This window comes from Chrysemys picta, chromosome 5 (genome assembly GCF_011386835.1).
Source record: "Chrysemys picta bellii isolate R12L10 chromosome 5, ASM1138683v2, whole genome shotgun sequence".
NCBI lineage: Eukaryota > Metazoa > Chordata > Testudines > Emydidae > Chrysemys > Chrysemys picta.
The window spans coordinates 141290534-141315128 of NC_088795.1; the positions used below are offsets into that span (position 1 = coordinate 141290534).

The 24595-nt window shown below is 54.9% G+C and overlaps 1 protein-coding gene across 3 annotated transcripts in view; it reads left to right on the forward strand.

Annotated features, from left to right (window-relative positions):
- Nucleotides 1–24595, forward strand: part of HSPA12B (heat shock protein family A (Hsp70) member 12B) — a 78477-nt gene that overhangs the window by 7052 nt on the left and 46830 nt on the right. The window contains exons 1-3 of one of the 3 annotated variants that reach the window (XM_065597381.1): nt 13442–13919; nt 14560–14675; nt 21381–21441. In XM_065597381.1, coding sequence (XP_065453453.1) covers nt 21399–21441 — 43 coding nt within the window. In that variant the 5' untranslated portion in view covers nt 13442–13919; nt 14560–14675; nt 21381–21398. Of the gene's footprint in view, nt 1–13441; nt 13920–14559; nt 14676–21380; nt 21442–24595 lie in introns of those variants that run through there. The other 2 variants (XM_065597379.1, XM_065597382.1) reach the window with 2 other exon arrangements.

Consider the following 24595-nt stretch of genomic DNA (forward strand, 5'->3'; position numbering starts at 1 on the left):
AGCTCCCAGGCTCGTCTTTGGAAAGTGCCGTGCAGGTTTCCTTTGCGGATGAGGACTGAGAGGTCAGATACGGAGTGATCGCTTGGTGAAAAGTGTTCACCCGCAGGCGATAGGTTGGTTTTGTCTTTGATCATTTCCCTGGGTGAGTTCATTCGAGAGCGCAGTGATTGTCTGCTTTCACCCACATAGTGGTTATTGGGCACTTAGTGCACTGGATGAGGTACACCACGTGTTGTGATGGGCATCTGCAGGACAGTCCCATGGATCTCGAAAGGTGTTTTGTGGGGGGTGTGGATCATTGTAGCAATGAAGATACGGCTGCAGGTTTTGCATCTATTGTTCTGGCAGGATCTGGTGCTGCTTTGAGTTGGTGTGTCCTGGTCTGTGGGGAGCCTGCTTTGGATGAGACTTGGAGAGATTGGGGAGTTGTTTGAAGGCCAGAAGAGGGGGGTTCAGGAAATTTCTTTCAGGATGGGGTCCCCATCGAGTATGGGTTGTAGTTGTTTGATGATACCCCTGTGTGGGTTCTAGTGTGTGTGTGGGGGGGTAGGAGATGGCTAGGGGTGCGCGGTCTGCAGGGAGGGGGTTATTTCTGTACAGAAGCAGGTTCTCTCAGGGTCTTTAGGTCGCCTGTTCCAAGATGTGATCTGCTTCTTTGGTGGAATGTCCTTGTTTGGTGAAGGCGGTTTTGATTGCTAATCAGTTTCTTACACCAAAGGTTTAAGAACAGCTGGTGGCAACAGTGGCATGAAATGAGTTGGTGGGGTCTCAGAGCATGGCGTAGTCGGCATGCATCCACACCATGAGACCCACCACGGCCAGCCACACTCTTGGCAGTCTCAGCAGAGAGGCCAATGATTGACTGGGTGTTAGAGGCTCATCTGCCCTCTAGAAAGGGGTCCCGTCAGGACAGCATTAAGATACCAGGGCCAGGGGGTTAGGTTGGGAGAAGGGGGTTAGGCATGCCAATGGCCATGCGTTTCCTGTTCGTTTGTTCGAGAGGTCTCCAGGGTAATCAGCGCAGAGCTGTTTGGGAAATGACTTTTTTTTCCTTTTCCCCGCTAAAAGTTAGTGGGTTTCCTTGAAATCCTGGAAGCCACCAATACTTTCCATTTTTGGCAACTGCAACATTTCACTTTTGGGGCCAAGAACTGCATCGGTTTCATTTTTTTTTTGGCACAAGCCCCAAACTCTTTGAGAAAAATGAGATTTTTTTCAAAAAAATTTTGTTGAATCCAAAAAGGCCATTTTAAAAACCGTGTTTTAAGGGGAGGGTTTCAGCCGGCTCTGCGGCCATCCTTGAGCTCACACATTAAAAAGAAACCCAGTAAGACGAAGGATGTTGTATAGCCTCAATCATCTTCCTATAACTTACTGATCAGGGTGCATTCCAGGTCTCCCACTCTGCCTGATCCCCAGGGGAAAGGGGTCTACTAAAATGTATAGCTCAGGGACTTAATTCTTTAGGTTGGGCTATACTGACTTATGCTTTAGCTTTGGAGGTCTCAGGTTCGATCCCTGGTGTCGACCGAGACAACTGTCAGTTGTTATCTTTTGTCTGCAGCGTTCTTGTAGCACTGTTGGTCCCAGGATATGAGAGACAAGGAAAGGGAAGTTGTGCCAGGTTAGAGGTAATATATTGTACCAACTTCTGTTGGTGAAAGAGACAAGCTTTCAAGCTACACAGGGGTCTATGATGCCAGCCAATAACAAGGACGCTACTCTACAATGAGAGCAATTAACCACTGGTACCACTTACCATGGTGGATTTGCCATCAGTAGAAGTCTGTCACTGATTCTGTTGTCCTTCTGGGCTATGCATTCCCTCTCCCTGCCATTAAATAACAAGCACTAACCAACAAAAAGCACACTTGATTAAATAAAAATTAACGTGGAAAGCATATTCCAGCTAACCCAGAGGTGGGCAAACTACGGCCCGCGGGCCACATCCGGCCCGTGGGACCATCCTGCCCGGCCCCCGAGCTCCTGGCCTGGGAGACTACCCCCGGCCCCTCCCCTGCTGTGCCCCCTCCCCCGCAGTCTCAGCTCGCTCGCTCCGCCGCGGGTGCAATGCTCTGGGCGGTGGGGTTGTGCACTCCTGGGGCAGCGCAGCTGCAGAGCCCGGCCTGACCCGGTCTGTGTTGCGTGGTGGCGGCAGTGTGGCCGGGATCCAGCCGGGCGGCTCAGCTGTAGCGGCACCAGCCCCCGGTGCTCCAGGCAGTGCGGTAAGGGGGCAGGGAGCGGGGGTGAGGGGGTTGGATAGAAGGCAGGGGAGTTCGGGGTGGTCAGGGGGCGGGGGCGGGGGTGTGGATAGGGGTCAGAGCAGTCGGGGGGGAATGGGGTCTGGGGCATCCCGGGGGGGCAGTCAGGAAGGAGGGGGGGTTGGATGGGGTAGTGGGGAGCAGTCAGGGGACAGGGAGAAGGGGGGGTTGGATGGGGCAGGGATCCCGCAGGGGCCATCAGGAATGAGAGGAGGGGTTGGATGGGGCAGTGGGAGTCCAGAGGTGGTCAGAGGACAGTGAGCAGGGGTGGTTGGATGGGGCAGAGGTCCTGGGGGGGGGCTGTCAGGAATGAGAGGAGGGGTTGGATGGGGTGGCGGGGGGCAGTCAGGGAGCGGGGGTGGTTGGATGGGGCAGGGGTCCCGGTGGGGGGCTGTCAGGAATGAGAGGAGGGGTTGGATGGGGCGGCAAGGGTCCAGGGGCGGTCAGGGGGCAGGGAGTGTGGGTGTGTGGATGGGGCAGGGGTCCCGGGGGGATTGTCAGGAATGAGAGGAGGGGTTGGATGGGGTGGCGAGGGTCCGGGGGCAGTCAGGGGGCAGGGAGTGTGGGTGTGTGGATGGGGCAGGGGTCCCGGGGGGGTCGTCAGGAATGAGAGGAGGGGTTGGATGGGGTGGCGAGGGTCCGGGGGCAGTCAGGGGGCAGGGAGTGTGGGTGTGTGGATGGGGCAGGGGTCCCGGGGGGGTCGTCAGGAATGAGAGGAGGGGTTGGATGGGGTGGCGGGGGGCAGTCAGGGGTGAGAGTCCAGGGCAGTCAGGGGACAGGGAGCGGAGGTGTGTGGATGGGGCAGGAGTCCCAGGTAGGGCTGTCAGGAATGAAAGGAGGGGTTGGATGGGGCGGCGAGGGTCTGGGGGCAGGGAGTGTGGGTGTGTGGATGGGGCAGGGATCCCAGAGGGGCCGTCAGAGAACAGGGTGGGTTGGATGGGGCAGGAGTCCCGGGGGAGGGGGCAGATAGGAGATGGGGGCTGGGCCATGACCCCCTCCCCTAACCGGCCCTCCATACAATTTACTAAACCCGATGCGGCCCTCAGGCCAAAACGTTTGCCCGCCCCTGAGCTAACCCCTCCCCCCAAATTGTTCCTTTCTTTGCACCTTAATAACAATCCAGATGTTAGTGTCTGGAACTGAGCTCTGATGCGCTCCAGCTACCACCGCTATAGACTCATTAATCACTCGCTGTCAGTGTTACTCCCTGACGCCTCCCGCCCACGCTGTGCTCTGTCCCCACCGCGTGATGCTGGATCCAGCACCGCTGCGACGTTCGGCGCTGGTTGAAAAACAGGAACATGGATTTGAAGGTTTTGTTTGCAGAATTGTTGCCAATTTTTTTTTAATTGAAATTGTCCCAGACCTTTTTCACTTGGTACGAAGCAGGGTTTCCTGCTCCAAACTACCCTTTCTGCAAATGAAAACTTTTAAAAACTATTTTGATAAAAAATGTCAATTAATATGTCATGGAAAATTTTGTGAAAAACAGAAACTTTTGAAAAAGCCAACAAAGCCTCCGTACCCTAGGTAGTGGCAACATCTGTTCTCTCTGCCCTTTGGATACTGGTAACCCGAGGATACAAAAGCACTTTATAAACATTAAGTCTCTCGTTGTCTGTGTCATGTCGTTAAACGCAGGATAAATCCATTAATTGACAGGTGGGTAAACTGAGGTTCAGAGAAGTTAAGTGCCTTGACCACGGTGACCCAGCAAGTGAGAGGCGAAGCTGGGAATAGAACCAAGCAGTCCTGATTTCCATGCCCCTGAGCTAACCACTAGACAACACTGTCTCCTATTTCAGAACTCCGAGCAGTTCGGCTGCTCTATTTACGTCTGTCCAATCAGCCTTGGGGAACGCAGCTGAAGACAGACAAGTGTCTGTTCAGAGCCCTCCCTCACTTGGATAAATGCCCAGCAATTCACACTCATTGTTGCTGTGTTGGCTCAAGAGGGGAAGAGGTGAGGCTAGGGGAAGGAAGTTGGCATCATGCCGCTGGTGCTGGGGACAATAGCGTGTTTAGGGTGGCCAGGAGAGATTAAAGGTCCCGGGACTGAAGAAGAAGGCAGGTCAGCGGCGATTTCCTGGGGAAGTCAGGAGTGAGTGTGTGTGTCTGGGTGAGAGGGAGATGGCCTGAGACAAACCGTTCTATGGGCTGTGGGTGTGCGCAGTACGTGAGCGGAGCGTGTGGTGTGTGAATGTAAAAGGGTGAAGTTTATGGGGATGTCCAGGGCTTGAATTGGGGGGGGAGTCAGGGCCCCCTGAATGTCCAGTGTCCTGCTTTCATTTAAACCATGAGGAGAAGTACAGAGGCCAGCAGACAGACACGAAGGATCCCCTAAAAGAGACCCAGCCACCTCTGGCCCCTCCCTCGTCAGAGCCCTGGGATGCCCCAGGCTGCAGTTGGGAGCGTGTTTCCCAGCCCAGGGAAACAGACAGGCTTGAGCCAGCAGCATTCAGCTCGCGCGGTAAAACTAGTGGTGTGGACATGGCTCAGAAACACAGCCTGAGTCTAAACACCCCTCCCCGGCGACCTGGGTCTGAGCTCGGGTGGCCAGCCCGTGCCGCAGCGTCCATGCCGTTATTTGCAGCATGCTAGATTGAGGGACGCTAACGCACAGGTCTCTGCCTGGGCTGGGACACATGGTTCTAGCCAGTGTGGACACACACACACCCCCCAGTGGACACAGAGCGGGGAGAGGGGGGACAGAGGGAGAAGGGTTAGGAGAGCACGTGTCCAAAAGCAGGTTGTGTATCTGCTGGGATAGCGTGCAGTGGATGGAGGACAGGGAGTGTATTGCACATGGGTGGGACCGATTTGGACCGTGTATGGATGGGTGAACGCACGAGCGTCTGCCGTGGGGGCATCTGGTTCAGATCTAGCGTCTGATGACATCAACAGCTTGATTGGAAGTCAGGCTGAGTACGGGTTGAAATCATTTCCTGGGGACTGCCTGGCTCCATCAGGCCCGACGGACCCTTTCACTTCAGCATCACGCCCAGCTCAGTAGCACCCCTGAGCTGTCCCCATCTGCTGGCTGCTTGCGGGGTGGGGCCCTGTTTGCAACAAACGGGAGGGTCTCAAACTCCGGCCTGTGTCCACAGCTTAAGAACTGCCCCCATATCTGAGCCGCCTCCTTCAACGGCCACCGGGGGGAGCTAAGTCCTGGAGGGGCCACAATAAAGACTATTTGCCATGAGAAAGAGTCATGGGGGGTGTCTGGGAGGGACGTGCTCTGTGGAGAGAAAGCTTCAGTCCAGCACCAAACTTCAGAGATGAACGTGAGCCCAGGATCGTCCAAGGAGAACATGCTGGAGACCTGTGACCTGCCTGCTTCTGTATCTTCCAAGGCTTTCTTCACCTGCTAGAAGTGGCCGTGGAGTAACGAACGGCTTTTCTCCCTAGATCACCCATTCTGTTCATTGGAACCTGGCGTGGGGACCTGGGGAGGCTGCAGACCGATTTCCCTGTGGTCCATGCCAGTGGCTAAGCAAAGGACGCGTCTCTTAAATTCGCCCACCTCTCCCGGCCAGGAGATCACACCTCTCCAGGACGTGTGCGATCCCATCAGGCAGACAGAGGACGTGTTCCCTGCCCCTCCCTGCCACGCAGCAGGACAAAGGAGCCTTGAACTAAACCACGGAGTCAAAAATAAAACGATAGCCAGGCCAGGGCACCCCGCCACCTAAAAGCATTCCTGAGCCTTTCAGAACTGCAGCGAACTCTTTGTCTATTACCGGGCTGAGGAGAGGGGATGGAGCGGATCTGGCAAGGAGGAAGAGGGGAGGAATGAGAGAACGAGAGCTAGCAGGAGGAGGATGAGTGGTGGAGAGACAAAGAAGAAATGACAGAGAGAGAGGAAAAAGAGAGGGATAAATGGGAGATATTGGGAGAGAAAGTAAGTCCTGTTATTCTGGCCTTTACGCAGGGAGGCTGGGGAAATTCCATCAGCCTGCAGGATGATAATAAGTATTAATAAGCAGCCCTTCCAGCACGCTTTTCACCCACTTTACAAAGGAGGGCAGTGTCATAATCCTCATTTTCCAGATCAGGAAACTGAGGCACGAATGACTCTGCTGTGGGCACAGCAGCATTTTAAAAGTCTTGGGCTGAGCTTACGCGTGCGTAGTACCTGTAGCCCCAGTGTCTTTCCAGCCAGGTGACGCTGATATGCAAACCAGGCACCAGGAGTGCTTTGTCTGCCACAGAAAAGCAGCCACCTCTGGTGCGGAGCTTGGCAGCTGTTTAGCAGCATGTAGCAACACGACACAGACGGACGGATCTAGATGAGAGCCAGGGGACTATTCGGGAAGTCCCGTTACACTCTCAGGGCATGGCATAGACGGGCTTTCGCAGGACAGATAATCAGCCCCCAGACTATTTTTAAAAGCACAATATTTGTGCAATGGGGAACAAAGTTCTAATCTGGCTGTGCAAGAAACGCACATGGCCGAGGAATTCTTACAAACAAGGGGAAGCTTTAAAAATGTGGCTCTAACACTGTCCCCACCCACCGTGGTGATGGCGACCTTCTTATGCAAATGTCTGGCCTTGGTTATTTGTCCTCGTTCAGCACAAGTCCATTCGGTGTGGCTTATAAACACTAGGCTCTATTGTGAGACAGGAAGAGAAACAGCCCTGCCCAGGCCGGGTGTGTTCCAGGCTGCACTCTGTGTGCTGGCTTTGAAAAGGGGGGAGACTGGCAAACAAAAATATCCGCTGCTGGGTAGGGCACCAGGCCGTCGATAAGCAGGGGGTTCCGGCCCACTCGGCTCTGGGCTCAGAATTCACGTACGCTGGCAGCGTGAGGTCCAGCGCTCGTGCTGAGGAAGCCAGGCTCAGGGGGTCAGTGGCTGGAATTTATGGCCCATATGGGCATTACGCCCACAGTCCCTGTAGTGCTTCCCAAAAGCAGAGCCCACATGATCTCCCAGCAGGGACCTGCCAGCCGACGAGCGATTGAGAGGGGCATTCGAGGCCGGGGGAAATAGTGGGAACAGGAAACTCTGTGGCTAGCAAATGAAACAGTGAGCGAGTCCCACCCTTAACTAGAGCAGAGGCGTCACTCCGCTATCATGCAACGCTACCCCCAAAAGCTGCTATGCAAGACAATACTGCTGACCCCCCCCCGGGCCACTCAGTGCGATGCTGCTACCAACGGCCACCCCAAAATGCAGCCCTGCTGACCAGAGCCCCTGAGAACTGCCGGCCTGCTGATCCGAGATGCTCTGGATGTAGGTGGATTACAGACGGCTTCCCAGGACGGCAGAGCACGGCGGGGGGTGGGGTGGGGTTATTTATTGATTATGGTAAGAATGTTCCCAGAAAGCAAAAGCTCACGAATCCCCACACAGTGCTCACATAAGGGTGGTGAGTCAGGCGACAAACCCCACAGCAGCAGCTACAAATAGTCAGCGATGGCGTTGAATTGTTTGCCACCAATCTGTAGGCTGGACAATGTTTGCACGGGGTGGGAGGATGGTCCAGTGGTTGGTTCAGGCACGGGCACTGGTGAATTTCCTGCTCTGCCACGGATTTCCTGTGTGCCCAGAGGCAAGTCCCTTAGTCTCGCTCTCTGCCTCGGTTTCCCCATCTGTACAATGGGGATGATAGCACTGCCCCGCCTCCCAGGCGTGTGCAGAGATCAAGCCAGTTAAAACAGGTTGTGAAGTGCATTAAGGTTGACAGCTGAAAAGCACTAGATGAGAAACAGGCATGGGTTTTATTTTATTGTTGATTTACTATTCCATTCCCCCTCCCCCATGCAATGGCTCCGTTATCTATCTAGCCGTCACGTTGCCAGGGAGGCGCAGTTCCCTTCTCCCAGCCCATGTTCAATAATGCACAAGTGGGTAGGTGCATCAAGGGGGATTTTGCCTCACTTGGAGGCAAGGAAGCTATTGGCCGCTGCTAGTTGCAGGAGGCGATGGGTCAATAGTCTGACCCAAGGTAGCAGTCCCATGCTCCCAATGATCCCTGCATGCTATCCCGCCCCTGGCTGCGCTGGGCACGCAGAGATCTGCTGACAAGCGCCTAGTACATGGGACTGGGGCAGAGGGGGGGTCAGTGCAAGGCTGTGGCGTCCCTGTGGGTGTCTGTGTGACCATGTTTGGTTGGTTGCAAAGTTAAAAACCAATCATCCTTCCATATGAGTCTTCCCGGCTGGCGAGCTGCATTCACTCTTCATTCTCCTTGTGCATTTCCTCTCTCACCAAGTCATTTCTATGGGGCTTTCATCACCTCCCGGAAGATGCTACATCACTTCTTGACACGACGCCAGGGCAGAAAGCATAGGCGTAATCTCCAGATGGACGCCTCCCTCCGGCTCGGGGTCAGTGGTACAATCACAGAGGAGAAAACTGGGAGTGGGTGTGAAATCTCCCTGCCCTTAATGACCCCCCAGCTGTCTCAGAGCCACAGGTCACCCAAGCACTGCCCAGGGAACAGGACCCCGGACGGTGATCACAATCCTGCAGGTAAATTGAATCTCTAAGCTCACCCCTGAACTTGATCCATCAAATCCACACACCCTTCTTGGCTATGTTTTTTTTTTTTAATAAAGTTCTACGTCACAGTCCTAAGTAATGAAGCAGAATCGGTGTGTGCACACAACCGGTCATTTCCTACTCACAGGCATGTTCTGGAATCCATCCGAAAGTTTGGTCAATGCCTTGTGAACTTGCCAGAGCCTGAATTCTTAGCAAACTCCCCCGGCAGTCCATGGAATGCAAACCCCATTCCTCTCTAGTCCTCTCTCCCATCTCACTTGCAGCCGTGTCCTTTGCTCTGGGCCTCCACTAATGTAATCTTGCCTCCCTTGAAGCCACTCAGCCTTTGTAGCTGCTGCAAAGATCATTTCCCTAGCCCATTGCGTTGGCCACATCACCCCTCTCTTTGAGTCCCACCACTGGCTCCTCGTTCTCTGTCACATCCAACGTAAGCTGCCCGTCTTCACGTTGAAGGGCCTTCACATTCTATCCCCAGCCGACCTCCCGTCTCTCATTCGCTATCAAACTGTCCGCTCCTGCCTCCAATCAACCTCTGGCTGCAGCCTCCATCACCCACTTGTTACATTTGCAAACAAGCCCCTTTGTGGTTTCTCCCCTGCTCCCCACAAACATCCACAAATCCCTCCTTAAAACCTCCTTTGCCGTGATGTCTCCAAACCCCTTCACCACAGCTGGTGCACAGAGACCACTGCCTGGCCTGTTGACCGATATTGTCCCGTCGTTTCCCCGTGCTCCCGCATCGGGCCAGATCTATTTGTTGTCTCTTGTCTTATGCTGAAATTTCAAGCTCTCTGGGACAGGGACCGTCTCTTGTTCTGCCCAGCACTAGGGGGTCCCGGTGCAGGGCTGGGACTCCTTGGTGCGATGGGAATCCAAATAATACTAATCAATCAGCAGTAATCTCCACTGGAAACTGGGATTCTGTCCTTCTTGGTTCCCCCTGGGAGTCAGTCCAAGGATATCTTCAACAAAGACGTGGTCCTTGTCAATTTCAACCACTGACCTTAGCCGGGGGCGAAGGTGCCAGCGCGGAAACGTGTCCGCGCTGGCGCTGAACCAACTATAGAAGCGTAGCCACGGCAGCACAAGGAGCGGGAGGGGCTAGCCCCCGAGGCCATCCAAGTTCCTAGCACATGCTCGGGGCGGCCAGCCCCTCCTGCCCCTGTCACTGCCCGGGCTGCATGCTATTTTTAGCGCGCTAGCTCGCTCGGAGCCAGCCTGGGGTCGGTCTCCTCGAGCTGGAATCCACACCTCCCGCGGGAGGGGTCATTAGGAACTGTTGCTGGCTGTTCCTCGGAAGGCCTGGCAGGAAACCTGGGTTTCCGGCACAAGTTCACAAGGTTAGACAGCTGAAAGGCATCAGAGTGGAGCAGGTGATGTCGTGCTAATGAAGCCCACAGACCACAGCCGCTTTCTCTAATCAGGCCAGGACAAAATGTCCCTTGTCAAGAAAGTCCAGCCAAGTCATTCAGGAGCCAACCCCACCAAGAGTGGAGCACCCTCAGCGCCGTTCCCATTGACTTCTAGCATCAAGAGGTGTTCAGCACCTTCCTGGATTGGGCCCTTGGTGAACCAATCAGGCCACCATGTAAAATGCCACCAAAGTTCCTGACTTTGCTCTGCTGTTATCTTGGACCCAGCCCTTTCTCTAGCTCCTCCTATCCAGGCTATGTCTAAATCTTACCAATTAGTCCTGCCTACCACCTCTAAACTCCAGCCTTTCCTCTCCATCCACACGGCTAAAACGGTCACCCACGCCCTCATCGTCTTGTGTCTGGAACGTCTGCTCCAGAGACCCGATCTCGCCACCACCACGAGAATTGGGGAACTTATGAGCACCAATGTCTATAGGCCACCACGTTGCGCCCGGTCCACGCTGGCTCCACCAAATCGCAGCAACCCTCCCATATGGGTTGGCGACGTCGATAGCCGCCAGACATCCTAGAGTTATGACAACGGCTGCATGGAAACGGGGGTTTGCTGAATACCTACAAACGTAACCAACTACAGGGGACATCAGCCTCCTTAAAGTGGCCATGAAAAGGAACATCCCCCGTGACTGCAGGAAAGCCAGCGCCCCCTGCTGGTTGGCATACAGGGAGACACTGCTAAAGGAGTAACATCAGGTAACCCTGCTGCTACAACCGCACCCCTGGAATCACTGAACTCCGATGGATAAAAGCTATGCAGGGCCCAGATTTCACCCACTCAAGCAGGAAGGCCTGGAGGCTGCTCCGTAATCTGGGCGATGCTCACCCTTCCCAAAGCAGAGTGCCACGTGTCCCAGCCACCGCTACCACCACTCAAACCTTCCGGCATTCCAAGGCTCAACCAGGTCGTCGTCACAAAAGGAAAGTGAAGAAAAAACTGTATCACTCCCTGTCCGACCTCCCAGCAACGTCGAACCCATCGAAGCCGTTCACTAGAGAAGATGCAGACAAGGCCAAAGGGTGCACCAACCTTGGCCAGACTACAGGTGCGGCTGGCATCTTCCCAAAACTTCTGGCAAACCTAGGTCAGCTTATTGGCTGACCTGCTTCCTTACCAGTGTGCCTGCCTTTGGCCAAATGGCCAAGATATGGGGCAACGGGCAAAAATCCCCACTGTCCTGAAATGAGGGAAAGCAGCCAAGAATCCGAAAGACTGCGGGCTGATCTCATTACTGCATGTAAAGTATACACCCTTGGGAAGGACTCACATCCACCTCTGAGGACTACATCCCGAAAGAACAAGCTGGATTTGAACTGGGGCAATGCACCTGTGATCAGGTAATCAGACCAATGATCTACATTGGAGCCGGCTACTAACCCAGGCTTAAAACAGCAGCTGCCTTTGTGGACCTGTCCTCACAATAAGACATGGTTTGGCAAGATGGCCTGCTTCTGAAAATGTCAAAAAGAGCATGTGGCAGACTGCCACCAACGGTAAGTTTTGCAGATGTATAATGGAACAGACCAGCAGGCGTTGATCTATTGAACAATAGGCTTCCACAGGGATCTGTCTTGGTACCATCACTCTTCAATATCTGTACCAGCGACATGTGATCAACCCAGTCACGATCCTTGGTAAGTTGTTCCAATGGTTATTCACTCTCACTGTTAAAAATGCACGCCTTATTTCCGGTCTGACTTTGTCTAGCTTCAGCTTCCAGCCATTGGCTCGTGTTAGACCTTTCTCTGCTAGATTGAAGAGTCCATTGTTAAATATTTGTTCCCCACGTAGATACTTGTAGACGGTGATCAAGTCACCCCGTAACCTTCTCTGTGTTAAACCAAATAGATTGAGCTCCTTGGATGGATGGAAAGAGGTGCATGGGGATGAAGGGATAGAGAGATGGATGGAGGGATGGGGATAGAGGTGCATGGGGATGAAGGGATAGAGAGATAGATGGAGGGATGGATAGAGGTGCATGGGGATGAAGGGATAGAGAGATGGATGGAGGGATGGGGATAGAGGTGCATGGAGATGAAGGGATAGAGAGATAGATGGAGGGATGGGGATAGAGGTGCATGGAGATGAAGGGATAGAGAGATAGATGGAGGGATGGATAGAGGTGCATGGGGATGAAGGGATAGAGAGATGGACGGAGAGATGGGGATAGAGGTGCATGGGGATGAAGGGATAGAGAGATGGATGGAGGGATAGGGATAGAGAGATGGATGGAGGGATGGGGATAGAGGTGCATGGGGATAAAGGGATAGAGAGATGGACGGAGGGATGGGGATAGAGGTGCATGGGGATGAAGGGATAGAGAGATGGATGGAGAGATGGGGATAGAGGTGCATGGGGATGAAGGGATAGAGAGATGGATGGAGGGATAGGGATAGAGAGATGGATGGAGGGATGGGGATAGAGGTGCATGGGGATGAAGGGATAGAGAGATGGATGGAGGGTTGGGGATAGAGGTGCATGGGGATGAAGGGATAGAGATATGGATGGAGGGATGGGGATAGAGGTGCATGAGGATGAAGGGATAGAGAGATGGACGGAGGGATGGGGATAGAGGTGCATGGGGATGAAGGGATAGAGAGATAGATGGAGGGATGGATAGAGGTGCATGGGGATGAAGGGATAGAGAGATGGACGGAGGGATGGGGATAGAGATGCATGGGGATGAAGGGATAGAGAGATGGATGGAGGGATGGGGATAGAGATGCATGGAGATGAAGGGATAGAGAGATAGATGGAGGGATGGATAGAGGTGCATGGGGATGAAGGGATAGAGAGATGGACGGAGGGATGGGGATAGAGATGCATGGGGATGAAGGGATAGAGAGATGGACGGAGGGATGGGGATAGAGGTGCATGGGGATGAAGGGATAGAGAGATGGATGGAGGGATGGGGATAGAGGTGCATGGGGATGAAGGGATAGAGAGATGGACGGAGGGTTGGAGATAGAGGTGCATGGGGATGAAGGGATAGAGAGATGGACGGAGGGATGGATAGAGGTGCATGGGGATGGATGGATACTTTGGACCCTCAGCCTCTTTATCCCTTCCTCAATTTCCAGCATACCCATCTCGGTGCTGCCCAGACCCCACTGGATGTGTTGGGAGCCTCTTATCACCGGCTGATCTCTCCCCGCAGCAGTCTTAGCAGGGAGCAGCGCCCAGTGGATCCTTGCAAAGGAGAAGGAAAAGGACTGTAAAGGGAGCGGTGAGCCCTCACCGCCCGCCGCTGGCCTCCTGCAAACAGGGGCTGCGGGGAGGCCCTGGCGCGAGCCAAGCTGGGAGTTTAGGTTTCAGTCCCTGCGGACGGCTAGCCCTGCCTCCTCCCCTCTCACATCTGCAGCTGGGATTGCAATTTGAAACACTGCCTGGGCTGGGCCAGGGCTCGGGGGTGGGAGGAAAGTACTTTGGGAAGCGAGAGGAAACCATAAAGAAAGGCAGAAGTGCAGCTGGGGTGGGCTGTCGGAGGAGAATGCGCCAAGGCCAGCAGTAGCCCTTCTTGGCATGACCGTCTGCTGGGAGAAAGGGGGGATCCGGAGACCGAGAGGAAAATCCTTGTGTGGGGGCTGAGGGCAGCTCGGACGGTCTCTGGGCTGACAGGGAACAAGCTGAGCATGGAGGAACTGCACAGCTGGATCTAAAGGCATCAGCGGCTCAGACAGGCGGGATCAAAGCTTCTCTGTGCCGCACCTCAGAGGTGAGCGTACGCTGGGCCCTTTGGGAGACCTGGCTGGGGGTGACGCTGTGGGGCGACCTGGGACAGGGCAGCTGGCAGTCACCTGAGCTGGAGCTGGGAAGGGGCTCGGTTGCCCGCCAGCGTGAGCGGGGGAGCGCTGGAGAGGGGGGCAGAGGCTGGTCTGTAATGTGGGGAGGGGAGCGTGTTCGAATGGGCTGTAACTCCGGATTCCTGGCTTCTACTGCTCGCTTGGGCAGGGAATGTGGAGCGAGCCCAGAGTGGGAGTCAGGACTTGTGGGTTCAACTCCCACCTCTGGGAGGGAGAATGGCCTGCAAACAGGAATCTGCATTTCTGTGGGTTAGCCCTGGCTCCGCCGGCCCGGGCCGTAGCGATACCCGAGCCCTGCTGACTACCTGCCCCCGCAAAGCGTGTTGAGTTCTGCCGATGCCAAGCACCGTATGCAGCCAGCCCTAAGTATTGCGAACTGTTCGTGCCGGGAGGCCCGCAGTCTATTCCCACTCCGCCTCGGGGTGGACTGCCGTCCTGCTCGCTTGTCTCCTCTGGATAGTCATTGCCAGCAGGACAGCGACATGTTTTCAAACAAATGGCCGATGAAAACCCCGGGTCCCTGGTTCATTTGAGGCTTTTCTGTCCCAGCAGAGCCATAGACATTCTTGCTGATTGGGACGGGAGGTCAAACACTTCAGACAGGCAAACTTTACAGCTGCATCCGAACTTCTGCAGGCCCCAAGGAGCTTCTCCATGAGGAATACTTGGTAATTCCATAGTGTTGGGTCTGAGAGCAACACTGATTAACTGCATCTTACGATGCCTCCCCTGCCAGGGAGAGGCTCCTAATTCCCCGCTTTATACGGGAGCTGCCCTCACCCTTCTGCCCCACCCAGCTCTGACTTCCCTGAGCTGTAGCTAATTTATTTCCCTCGCTGGTTTCCATGGAAGCAGAAATACTATAAAGCTCTAAGAAACGTTGCTTCTTAACTATTTGCAACTTGATCCAAAGCAGTAAGTGCTGATGATCTTCTGAGGATCCCCTTTATCTGAGATTTCCAGAGCCGAGGGGCTGGGCTCATTCAGGGAAGGGGATGTCTTCCCTGCAGAGTTATCACATCCCAGGTTAGCCGCATGGCAAAGCCCGACCCGAGTGACCATGCCCTCCCTGGTTCTGTGCACCCCCGTGTGTCAATAGGACTTCTGGAGGTGTATCCCCCAGTGCTTCGTGCTGGGGGGAGCTGAGCCGCTCTGTGAGACCTGGGGGAGAATGTGTCTGTGTTTGCGGACACACGTGTGTCTGTGTGTGCGCCAGGCTGGACAGGTGCGTTTAGGAGGTGGCGTGACTTGGCTGAGGGTGGGTGAAGCTGTGGGCTGTGTGGAGGCAATCGTGGATGGGGTAGGCACGTGCGTGTCGGGGTGTGTGTGCGTGGGTGCAGATAGATGGTGGGTGTGTGGTGAGGACTGTGCAAGGAGGTGTCTGTGTGTAGCTATTTGTGTGGGAGGGACAGCGGGCTTGTGCACAGGTGTGATGTGGGGTTTCGTGTGTGTGTTCACGGATGCATGTTGTATGGCATACAAGGGAACCCTCCCCAGTAAGGTGCTCGGTAGAGAACGGAGAGAAAACCCTCATTTACTCCCCAGACAGCCCTTGAGACGACACCTCCCTCTTCCCCCTTGTGAGGCTCCTCCCACAGGCCCCCCTTGTCGCTGGGCACCCGAGGAACGACTGTACCTACTGGCAGTGCTAGTGCTAGCTATGTGGGCCCAGGAACAAGCCACGCTTGCATCCAAAGCTGCTGGAAAGTGGGAGCGGCTCTTAGTTCATTGCCGTCTCTCCCTCTGGTCCCTGACCCCACAGCCCCCACAGGGCTCTGCTCCAATAAGCAAGTCAGCCTCCGCCAGAGACACACAACCAACCCCGGGCTGGAGAGAGGGTAGCAGATACAGGAGCAGCCATGCAGAGTCCAAAGACACCACATCGTTCCCGGCCTAAGGCCAGGATGTGGTGCTCTACTCTCCTGTGGGTATACACGGCACGGCAACAACCACAATGGGTTACAGGCTATGACCTCTACCTCGCAAGGCCCGGCTTCCCAGTTTGCTTTTGCTCCCAGGGAACCTGAGTTTGTGGATCTCCTCCGAGTCTGTCAACACCGGGCGCTCTCTGCCCAAGAGGAATCTGACAGGGCCGCCCAGAGGATTCAGGGGGCCTGGGGCAAAGCAATTTTGGAGGCCCCTTCCATAAAAAAAAGTTGCAATACTATAGTAACATGTATTTGGAAATATAAAAAAATAACCAGTGAAATACATTCAAAAATTGATTTTTAATAATTTGAAAATACACAAAATACATTCTTTAAAAACATTAAATGCTTTAATAATAGTATGTATACATTTGCAATTACATAATGGGCTGTCACTGGGTGATGGTTGGTGCCAATCGGCTGTTGCTGCCTGGGGATGGCGCTGCTGTTGCCCAGAGCTGGGTGGGGAGCTGGGCTCTGGGTTGGGGGTGCCCTGCTCACAGGGGCTGGGCTCAGAACTGGGGGTCAGGGCTGTGGGGGGATGGGGTCAGGGGGTGCCCGGCTCAGAGGGGCTGGGCATCAGGACTGCAGGGGATGGGGTTGGAGCTAGGGGTCAGGGCTGTGGGGGGATGGGGTTGGGGGGTGCCTGGCTCAGAGGGGCTGGGCTCGGAGCTGGAGGTCAGGGCTGCGGGGGATGGGATCGGGAGTGCACGGCTCAGAGGGGCTGGGCTCAGAGCTGGGGGTCAGGGCTGTGAGAGAGGGGTCAGGGGGTGCCCGGCTCAGAGGGGCTGGGCTCGGAGCTGGGGGTTAGGGCTGTGGGGGAGGGGTCAGGGGGTGCCCGCCTCAGAGGGGCTGGGCTCAGAGCTGGGGGTCAGGGCTGTGGGGGGATGGGGTCGGGGGGTGTCCGGCTCAGAGGGGCTGGGCTCGGAGCTGGGGGTCAGGGCTGTGGGGGGGGTGTCAGGGGGTGTCCGGCTCAGAGGGGCAGGGCTCAGAGCTGGGGGTCAGGGCTGTGGGGGGATGGGGTCGGGGGGGTGTCCGGCTCAGAGGGGCTGGGCTCGGAGCTGGGGGTCAGGGCTGTGGGGGAGGGGTCAGGGGGTGTCCGGCTCAGAGGGGCTGGGCTCAGAGCTGGGGATCAGGGCTGTGGGGGGGGTTCAGGGGGGTGTCCGTCTCAGAGGGGCTGGGCTCGGAGCTGGGGGTCAGGGCTGTGGGGTGGGGGATGGGGTCAGGGGGGTGTCTGGCTCAGAGGGGCAGGCCTCGGAGCTGGGGGTCAGGGCTGTGGGTGGGGAATGGGGTCAGGGGGTGTCCGGCTCAGAGGGGCTGGGCTCGGAGCTGGGGGTCAGGGCTGTGGGGGGGTGGGGTCGGGACGGTGTCCGGCTCAGAGGGGCTGGGCTCGGAGCTGGGGGTCAAGGCTGTGGTGGGGTGGGGTCAGGGGGGTGTCCGGCTCAGAGGGGCAGGGCTCAGAGCTGGGGGTCAGGGCTATGGGGGGGTGGGGTTGGGGGGGGTGTCCGGCTCAGAGGGGCAGGGCTCGGAGCTGGGGGTCAGGGCTGTGGGGGGGTGGGGTCAGGGGGTGTCCGGCTCAGAGGGGTTTACCATGCTGCTTACTCCCGCCTCCCCCCTCACCCGGAGTTTCAGCGCGCCGCGTCCAGGAGCGGCCCTGGACAGCGCTGCAGCGGCCTGGCTCCACGGGACCTGAGCTCCCGCCGCTCGGCCCGGAGCTCGCAGCCCCGCCCCCTTACCACGCGGCTCTGAGCGGGAGGAGCTCAGGCCACGCGGCTGCAGCGCTGTCCAGGGCCGTTCCTGGACGCGGCACGCTGAGGCGCCGGGGGATGAGGGAAGGCGAAGGCGGGGGAGGAGCCTCCGACATTCTCGTGGGGGCCTGGGGCAAATTGCCCCACTTGCTCCCCCCCCCCCCCCGGGCGGCCCTGGAATCCGATGGTGAGCGAGAGGGGAGGGCCGGGGAGCTGCGTGGCAGTCAGGACTGGAGTTGGAGCTGCACGGTCCATGCCCAGGTGCATTCGCTGAGCTGTAGCAAAGGGGAGCAGGGTTGGGGTCGCGGGAGGTGTGCATTGAGGTACCGCAGCAGAGCGGGGCGGGACAGGCCATGAGATTGTTATTGGACACGAGAGGCCAGGACCTTGGCTTTAGCTCTCCCGGGGCCTTGCTAAGGTGTTGTGTCTGCTACTGCCTCAGAGGAAAGCTCCAGCCCTGCTGAAAACTCAGCATCGCTTCTTGCAGCCCCCTCGCGTCCTGGTGCGAACTTGCCCTGGCCCTGCGGGTGTATTTCATGAGAGCCGAGAGGATCACCGCCCACGGGGTGTGTCTGTGGTTTAGGGCCCTTCCTTCAGAAGGCCAGCCTGGCACGACTGCTGTCTAGCAGCACCCACTCTACGTTAGTGTTCCTGCACCCAGCTCGAGAATGGAAGGGGAAAGGGGATTTTAACCCCCCTGTGGCAGGGGACGCAATCTTAAGCAGGTGGATCCTTACGGCCTAGGAAGCTTCCCGTTGGGGAAAGAAATCAGCAGGAGTTGGGAACCTTGTGGAAATAGCACCCTTAGCTCCCGGTCTTGCACCTTGAGCGACCCCTGCTGGCCGACCCCGAAGCAGCAGCAGCGAGCTCTGGAAAGAGCTGCTTCGCGCTTGGCCCATGGGAAACGTTAGTGGCCAGCAGCGGGGTGGGGCGGATGGGCTCAGAGGACTTCTCCATGACCCCTCTAAAATGTATCGCTGTCCTGATCTTCTCTTTGCTTGTCCCTTCTGCATGGGGGGATTGTGGGTGTGGCTAAAGCCACGAGGAGCTATCGTTTTGACACCTCCCGCCAGCACGGTACGTGTTAGACAAGCTCTCTCCAGCCTGTCGCCTCGCAGGCTCTCCATGGATGTGTGATGCGGGGGTTGCCAGAACAAACAGCTATCGATAATTCGTGATAAGCTGCAGCGAGAGTATTGCTACTTGCCGAGTCTGGACGAGCCGTATCTTCCCAGAGGAAGCTCGCGCTGGGCTTTCAGGATGCGATTCACAGGCCGGCCTGTTGGAAAGGAGCTAATCAACTCCTGGGAAACAATCTTTTCACCGGAGCGGCCTGCAGTTTGCAGACCAGCTTTCTCTAAGCATCAGCCTCCAGCCTATTGAGAGTCCTCCTGTAAGCTTTCAACATACAGCCCCTCTTTTACTGCTAATGGTTTATTCCCAGTGGCAGATTTAGATCCCCGGGTCACATGGGGCTCACTCCTTCCCCTCCTGCTGCATCGACAGCTTTATTTACAAGGCAACAGGGGCTGCCAGAAGGGAAACGCATCTGTTTAGGGAACGGCTTGGTACCTGCCATTTTTAGCACAAGCTTTTTTCTCATGGGGCTGCTGGAACTTGGAAACTGGCTGCCTGAGTATCAGTGTGTGGGTGGGTTTGGCTTCGGATAAGGCCTCTTCCCAGATTAGCTAATCCCGGTTCTCATGCCCAGGGCCAGGGTTTCGGGAGCGAGCGTCCATGCCAATCTGAAGGCCCAGTAGCCCCGGAGACATCCAGCGTGATTTGTTCTAATCTTCTGCAGAGCCTCAAGCCTGGACGTTAGCCAGGAAAATGAAGGCGTTCAGCTGATCAATATTTTTCGTGCAAAGTACTCTTTTTTTAGCATGAAAAATAGCTTTTTCCAAAACCTGAAAACCGAGTTTTTGGCCCACAAACGTTTGATATTTTTTTTCTGACAAAAACGTGAAAACTTTTAAAGAGAAAACGTGCAAGTTTGTGCCCAAAACCTGACAATCAAAAACTTTTCAGCCCAAACACTTTTCCATTTCCCTCTCCAGCTCCACTCAGGAGTCCAGTGCGCCTTGTCCCAGGGAGACTGGCCCCTTTAAGAGATTATGGGTCCAGCCCCACCTGTGACTCCCTCAGCTTCCCTCCCGAGGCAGCACATCACATTATAGGCAGGTCATGTGGCCAGATCAGGCCTGGAGCGTACATAAGAGGGAAACCTCTAAAAAGACCAGGAGGAGAGAGAGCAGACGGCCTGTAGGGGGAATGCAGGCTGGCAGGATGGCTGTGGGCCCCCTGAAGAGGCTCCGTGAACCAGGACTGGAACTGGCTATTGGGGGAAGCCGGCCTAAGCCCAGCACTGGTGCTCCAGGGTGGCCCCTGCTACGCTCCTCATCCTCATTCGTTCCTCCCGGGAATATCTGTTCCTTGTCCGTGGCCAGCACTTTGAAACTGCTGAAGAGAGGTGGCCCGCGAGGAATCCAGCCCAGGCGTCACGGGAGACCTAGCGCAGTTTGCTGGGTTGGGGCGGGATTGTTGGACAGTTCGCCAGCCCGTTGGGATGGTCTCAAAGCGAACCCCCTGGTCTGAACAGCTCGGGGCTGTCAGAAATCCTGACCCGGCTCCAGAGCGAACGTTCACAGACGTCCCCTGGGTGAGGGGGTGACGAATGGCAGCTGGAGGGAGGTGGTAGGAAGAGCGCAGCTGCGGCGAGGGGTCCTGAGCAGCCCGTGGGGCCCAGCTCTGAGCTGGAAATGGAGGGCGGAGGGCGAGAGGTTAGCAAGGCAGGAGAAGTGCCAGGCCAGGAGCCCAGGCAAGATCCACACGGCTGGAGCAGCCTGGTCAGGAGAGGCAATGCAGCAGAGCCACCCACCCCCACCGTAATGGCCAAGCCAAAATCCCCCACAGCCAGCCAATCAGTAGAGAAAAAAATGTTAATTGTTTTAAAAGTGCCGGCCAATCAGAGCGGAGTAAAAAAAAAAAAAAGGCACAGTGGTACGGTGCCCCCTGGTGGTTGCCACCCAGGGCGATTGCTCTCCTCATCAGCCACGGGTGGGGTGGGGAAGAACAAGGCAGGAGCGGGGTCAGGGTCCGCAGAACAGGGTGTAGCAGGGCATGGGCACTGCATGCCCTTCTGTCTGTCAGTTGCTGTAGCCTTCTCTAGACTAGGGGAGTTGTACCTGTGTTACCAAAGCGACCGATTCAAACCTGTGCGAAGTCCGTAAAGCAGTGTCACCCTTCGATCACTCTCACTAGCGCTCATCTTGTTCTAGTCAAACCAGTGCAACGTTTCTAGTATAGACGATCCTAAGTGTCTGTGCTTCAGAAACACATGCCCCAACATGTCCCTAGACTGGTCCAGATGCCAGGCCAAACCCAGAAGGTCCTGAGATTTCCCATCTCATCACTAGAGGTTCTCTGCCCCTGTGGTGACTGGCCCATCACTAGTCAGTGCAATTGTAACAACCTACCTTATCCTCAGGTCGGACTTGAATGCAGGACTTTCAGCACCAAAGCACAAACTACATCCAACTGAGCTAAAGGAGTAACTCCATTAGCTAGCAGCGGTAGTAGACTGTTGTCCTCTTTGTGGAACAGCCGCTAGCGGGGGATACAGTGAACACTTCTCAAGGGCATCTCAGGAGCATGGTAAAGACACAATGCTTACCTCTGTCTTCTTCTGAATTTGCAGCCAGGAAGGTATGTGAAGATGTCGACCTTCCTAGATCCTGGGATGCACACTCTCCAGATAGGTAAGACTTATTTGTGGGTCGGATACTTTGGTACTCAAGTGGGCTGGCGGTCAGGGCCATGTAAGTGCCTAGGCTGGGTACCATCTGTCTTGGAAGGTTTAGACACAACAAATCCTGCATCTTGGCAGGGGGTTAGACTAGATGACCCTGACGGTCCCGTCTAACACTGATTGTAGGTTTCTAGGTAGTTCGATATGGTAGAGACAAGCATTAGTGGATTATAGCTGGCATGCTGTTAGTTAGAGAAATTATTGGATGTGGTCCATGGAAAGAAACGCGGAGCAATGGGACAAAATTAAGAAAAGGAAAACTTAGGCTTAACATCAGGAAAACCCTCCTGACAGTGAGATGTTCTGCTGAGCTGTGGAATCGTCGCTCACAGTAAGGGGTGGATGCTTCAGAGCTCAGGGCTCTTCCCACAAGCCCGGTCAGAGCACTGAAATGTGCTGTGATCTAATAGTTCTTTGCCAGCACCTCATAGATTATACCACCAGCAGAGCCCAATGGGGAGGAGAGAGCTCAGTGGTTTGAACATTGGCCTGCTAAACACAGGGTTGTAAGTTCAATCCTTGAGAGGGCCATTTAGGGATCTGGGGCAAAAATCTGTCTGGGGTTGGTCCTGCTTTGAGCAGGGGGTTGGACTAGATGACCTCCAGAGGTCCCTTCCAACCCTGATATTCTATGATCATGTAGTGTGACCTCCTATATAACACACATCGTAGAACTGCCCTCGATTCATTCATGTTTGAATTAGGGAAACATCCACTCTTGATGTGAAAATGACCTGTGATGGAGAATCCACCATAACTTGTTCCAGTGATTAATTACCCTCACTGTTAAACCTTGTTTCCAGTCTGAGTTTGTCTAGCTTCAACTTCCAGCCATTGGATCTCGTGGTACCAATGTCTGCTGGCCTGAAAAGCCCTCGGTTCTCCAATTTCTGTTCCCCATGGAGGTATTTACTGCCTGTGACCAAGTCCACCCTGGAAGCTTCTCTTGGTTAAACTAAACAGATTGAGTTTATGTCTAAGATTCTTTGACATCACTGGTGCAAGGATGTACATTTACTTTATTACAGTGCCCCCCGCTCCCAGCCTCCTTCTGTTACGAAGCCATTGCCGTCCGAGCGGGGTGTGGTTCGAAAGAGAAAGCCAGAGATTGAGGACTCTAAAGATGGGCCTGAGCCAAACCAACCCAATATCCTGCAAGGGGGGTTTTATGCGCACTCACATTCTGCAGTTAGCCTCGCTTTCCAGACCTGGCCAAACCCAAGACCTGGCTGCCGACAACTTCACATTTCGGTGGGGTTCCAACTTTTGTGCCAAGTTTCACAGTGCTGGCTTAGCCTCTAGTTAATAACCAGCCTGAAGACGAGCCCGCAGAGCCTGTAGCCACCATAAGAAATGTTACCATAGGAAATATTCTACAGCAGCACCTGGCTTGCGGATCAGCCGTGCCCTGCAGAGTCCTGCCTGGATGGAATATTTTGAGAACCCGGCAGGGTGTGTGTGTGTGAGAGATATGCAGAGAAAATGGCCCAGGAGAGGGATCTGCAGAATGAAAGAGCTTGACAGCTACTTGCCTTCTGTAATGTAGCACATGCTTGGGATGCGTCACTACTGTCTTGTGGGCCAGTGAATCATAGAATCATAGAATCTCAGGGTTGGAAGGGACCTCAGGAGGTATCTAGTCCAACCCCCTGCTCAAAGCAGGACCAACCCCAACTAAATCATCCCAGCCAGGGCTTTGTCAAGCTGGGCCTTAAAAACCTTTAAGTATGGAGATATCACCACCTCCCTAGGTAACCCATTCCAGGGCTTCACCACACTCCTAGTGAAATAGTGTTTCCTAATATCCAACCTAAACCTCCCCCACTGTAACTTGAGACCATTACTCCTTGTTCTGTCATCTGCCACCACTGAGAACAGTCTAGATCCATCCCCTTTCGACCCCCTACAGGTAGTTGAAGGCTGCTATCAAATCCCCCCTCACTCTTCTCTTCTGCAGACTTAATAAGCCCAGTTCCCTCAGCCTCTCCTCGTAAGTCATGTGCCCCAGCCCCCTGATCATTTTCATTGCCCTTCACTGGACTCTCTCCAATTTATCCACATTCTTGTAGTGTGGGGCCCAAAACTGGACGCAATACTCCAGATGTGGCCTCACCAGTGCTGAATAGAGGGGAATAATCACTTCCCTTGATCTGCTGGCAATGCTCCTACTAATGCAGTCCAATATGCCATTAGCCTTCTTGGCAACAAGGGCACACTGCTGACTCATATCCAGCTTCTTATCCACTGTAATCCCCAGGTCCTTTTCTGCAGAACTGCCGCTTAGCCAGTCGGTCCCCAGCCTGTAGCAGTGCATGGGATTCTTCCGTCCTAAGTGCAGGACTCTGCACTTGTCCTTGTTGAACCTCATCAGATTTCTTTTAGCCTAATCCTCCAATTTGTCTAGGTCACTCTGGACCCTATCCCTACCCTCCAGAAAATCTACCACTCCCCCCAGCTTAGTATCATCCAAAAACTTGCTGAGGGTGCAATCCATCCTATCATCCAGATCATTAATGAAGATGTTGAACAAAACTGGCCCCAAGACTGACCCCTGGGGCACTCCGCTTGATACCGGCTGCCAACTAGACATCGAGCCATTGATCGCTACCTGTTGAGCCCGACGATCTAGCCAGCTTTCTATCCACCTTATAGTCCATTCATCTAATCCATATTTCTTTAACTTGGCGGCAAGAATACTATGGGAGACCGTATCAAAAGCTTTGCTAAAGTCAAGATATATCACATCCATTGCTTTCCCCATATCCACGGAGCCAGTTATCTCATCATAGAAGGCAATCAGGTTGGTCAGGCATGACTTGCCCTTGGTGAATCCATGTTGACAGTTCCTGATCACCTTCCTCTCCTCCGGGTGCTTCAAAATGGATTCCTTGAGGACCTGCTCCATGATTTTTCCAGCAATTGAGGTGAGGCTGATCGGTTTGTAGTTCCCCGGATTCGCCTTCTTCCCTTTTTTAGAGATGGGCACTACATTTGCCTTTTTCCAATTGTCCGGTACCTCTCCTGATCGCCACGAGTTTTCAAAGATAATGGCCAATGGCTCTGCAGTCACATCAGCCAACTCCCTCAGCACCCTCGGATGCAGC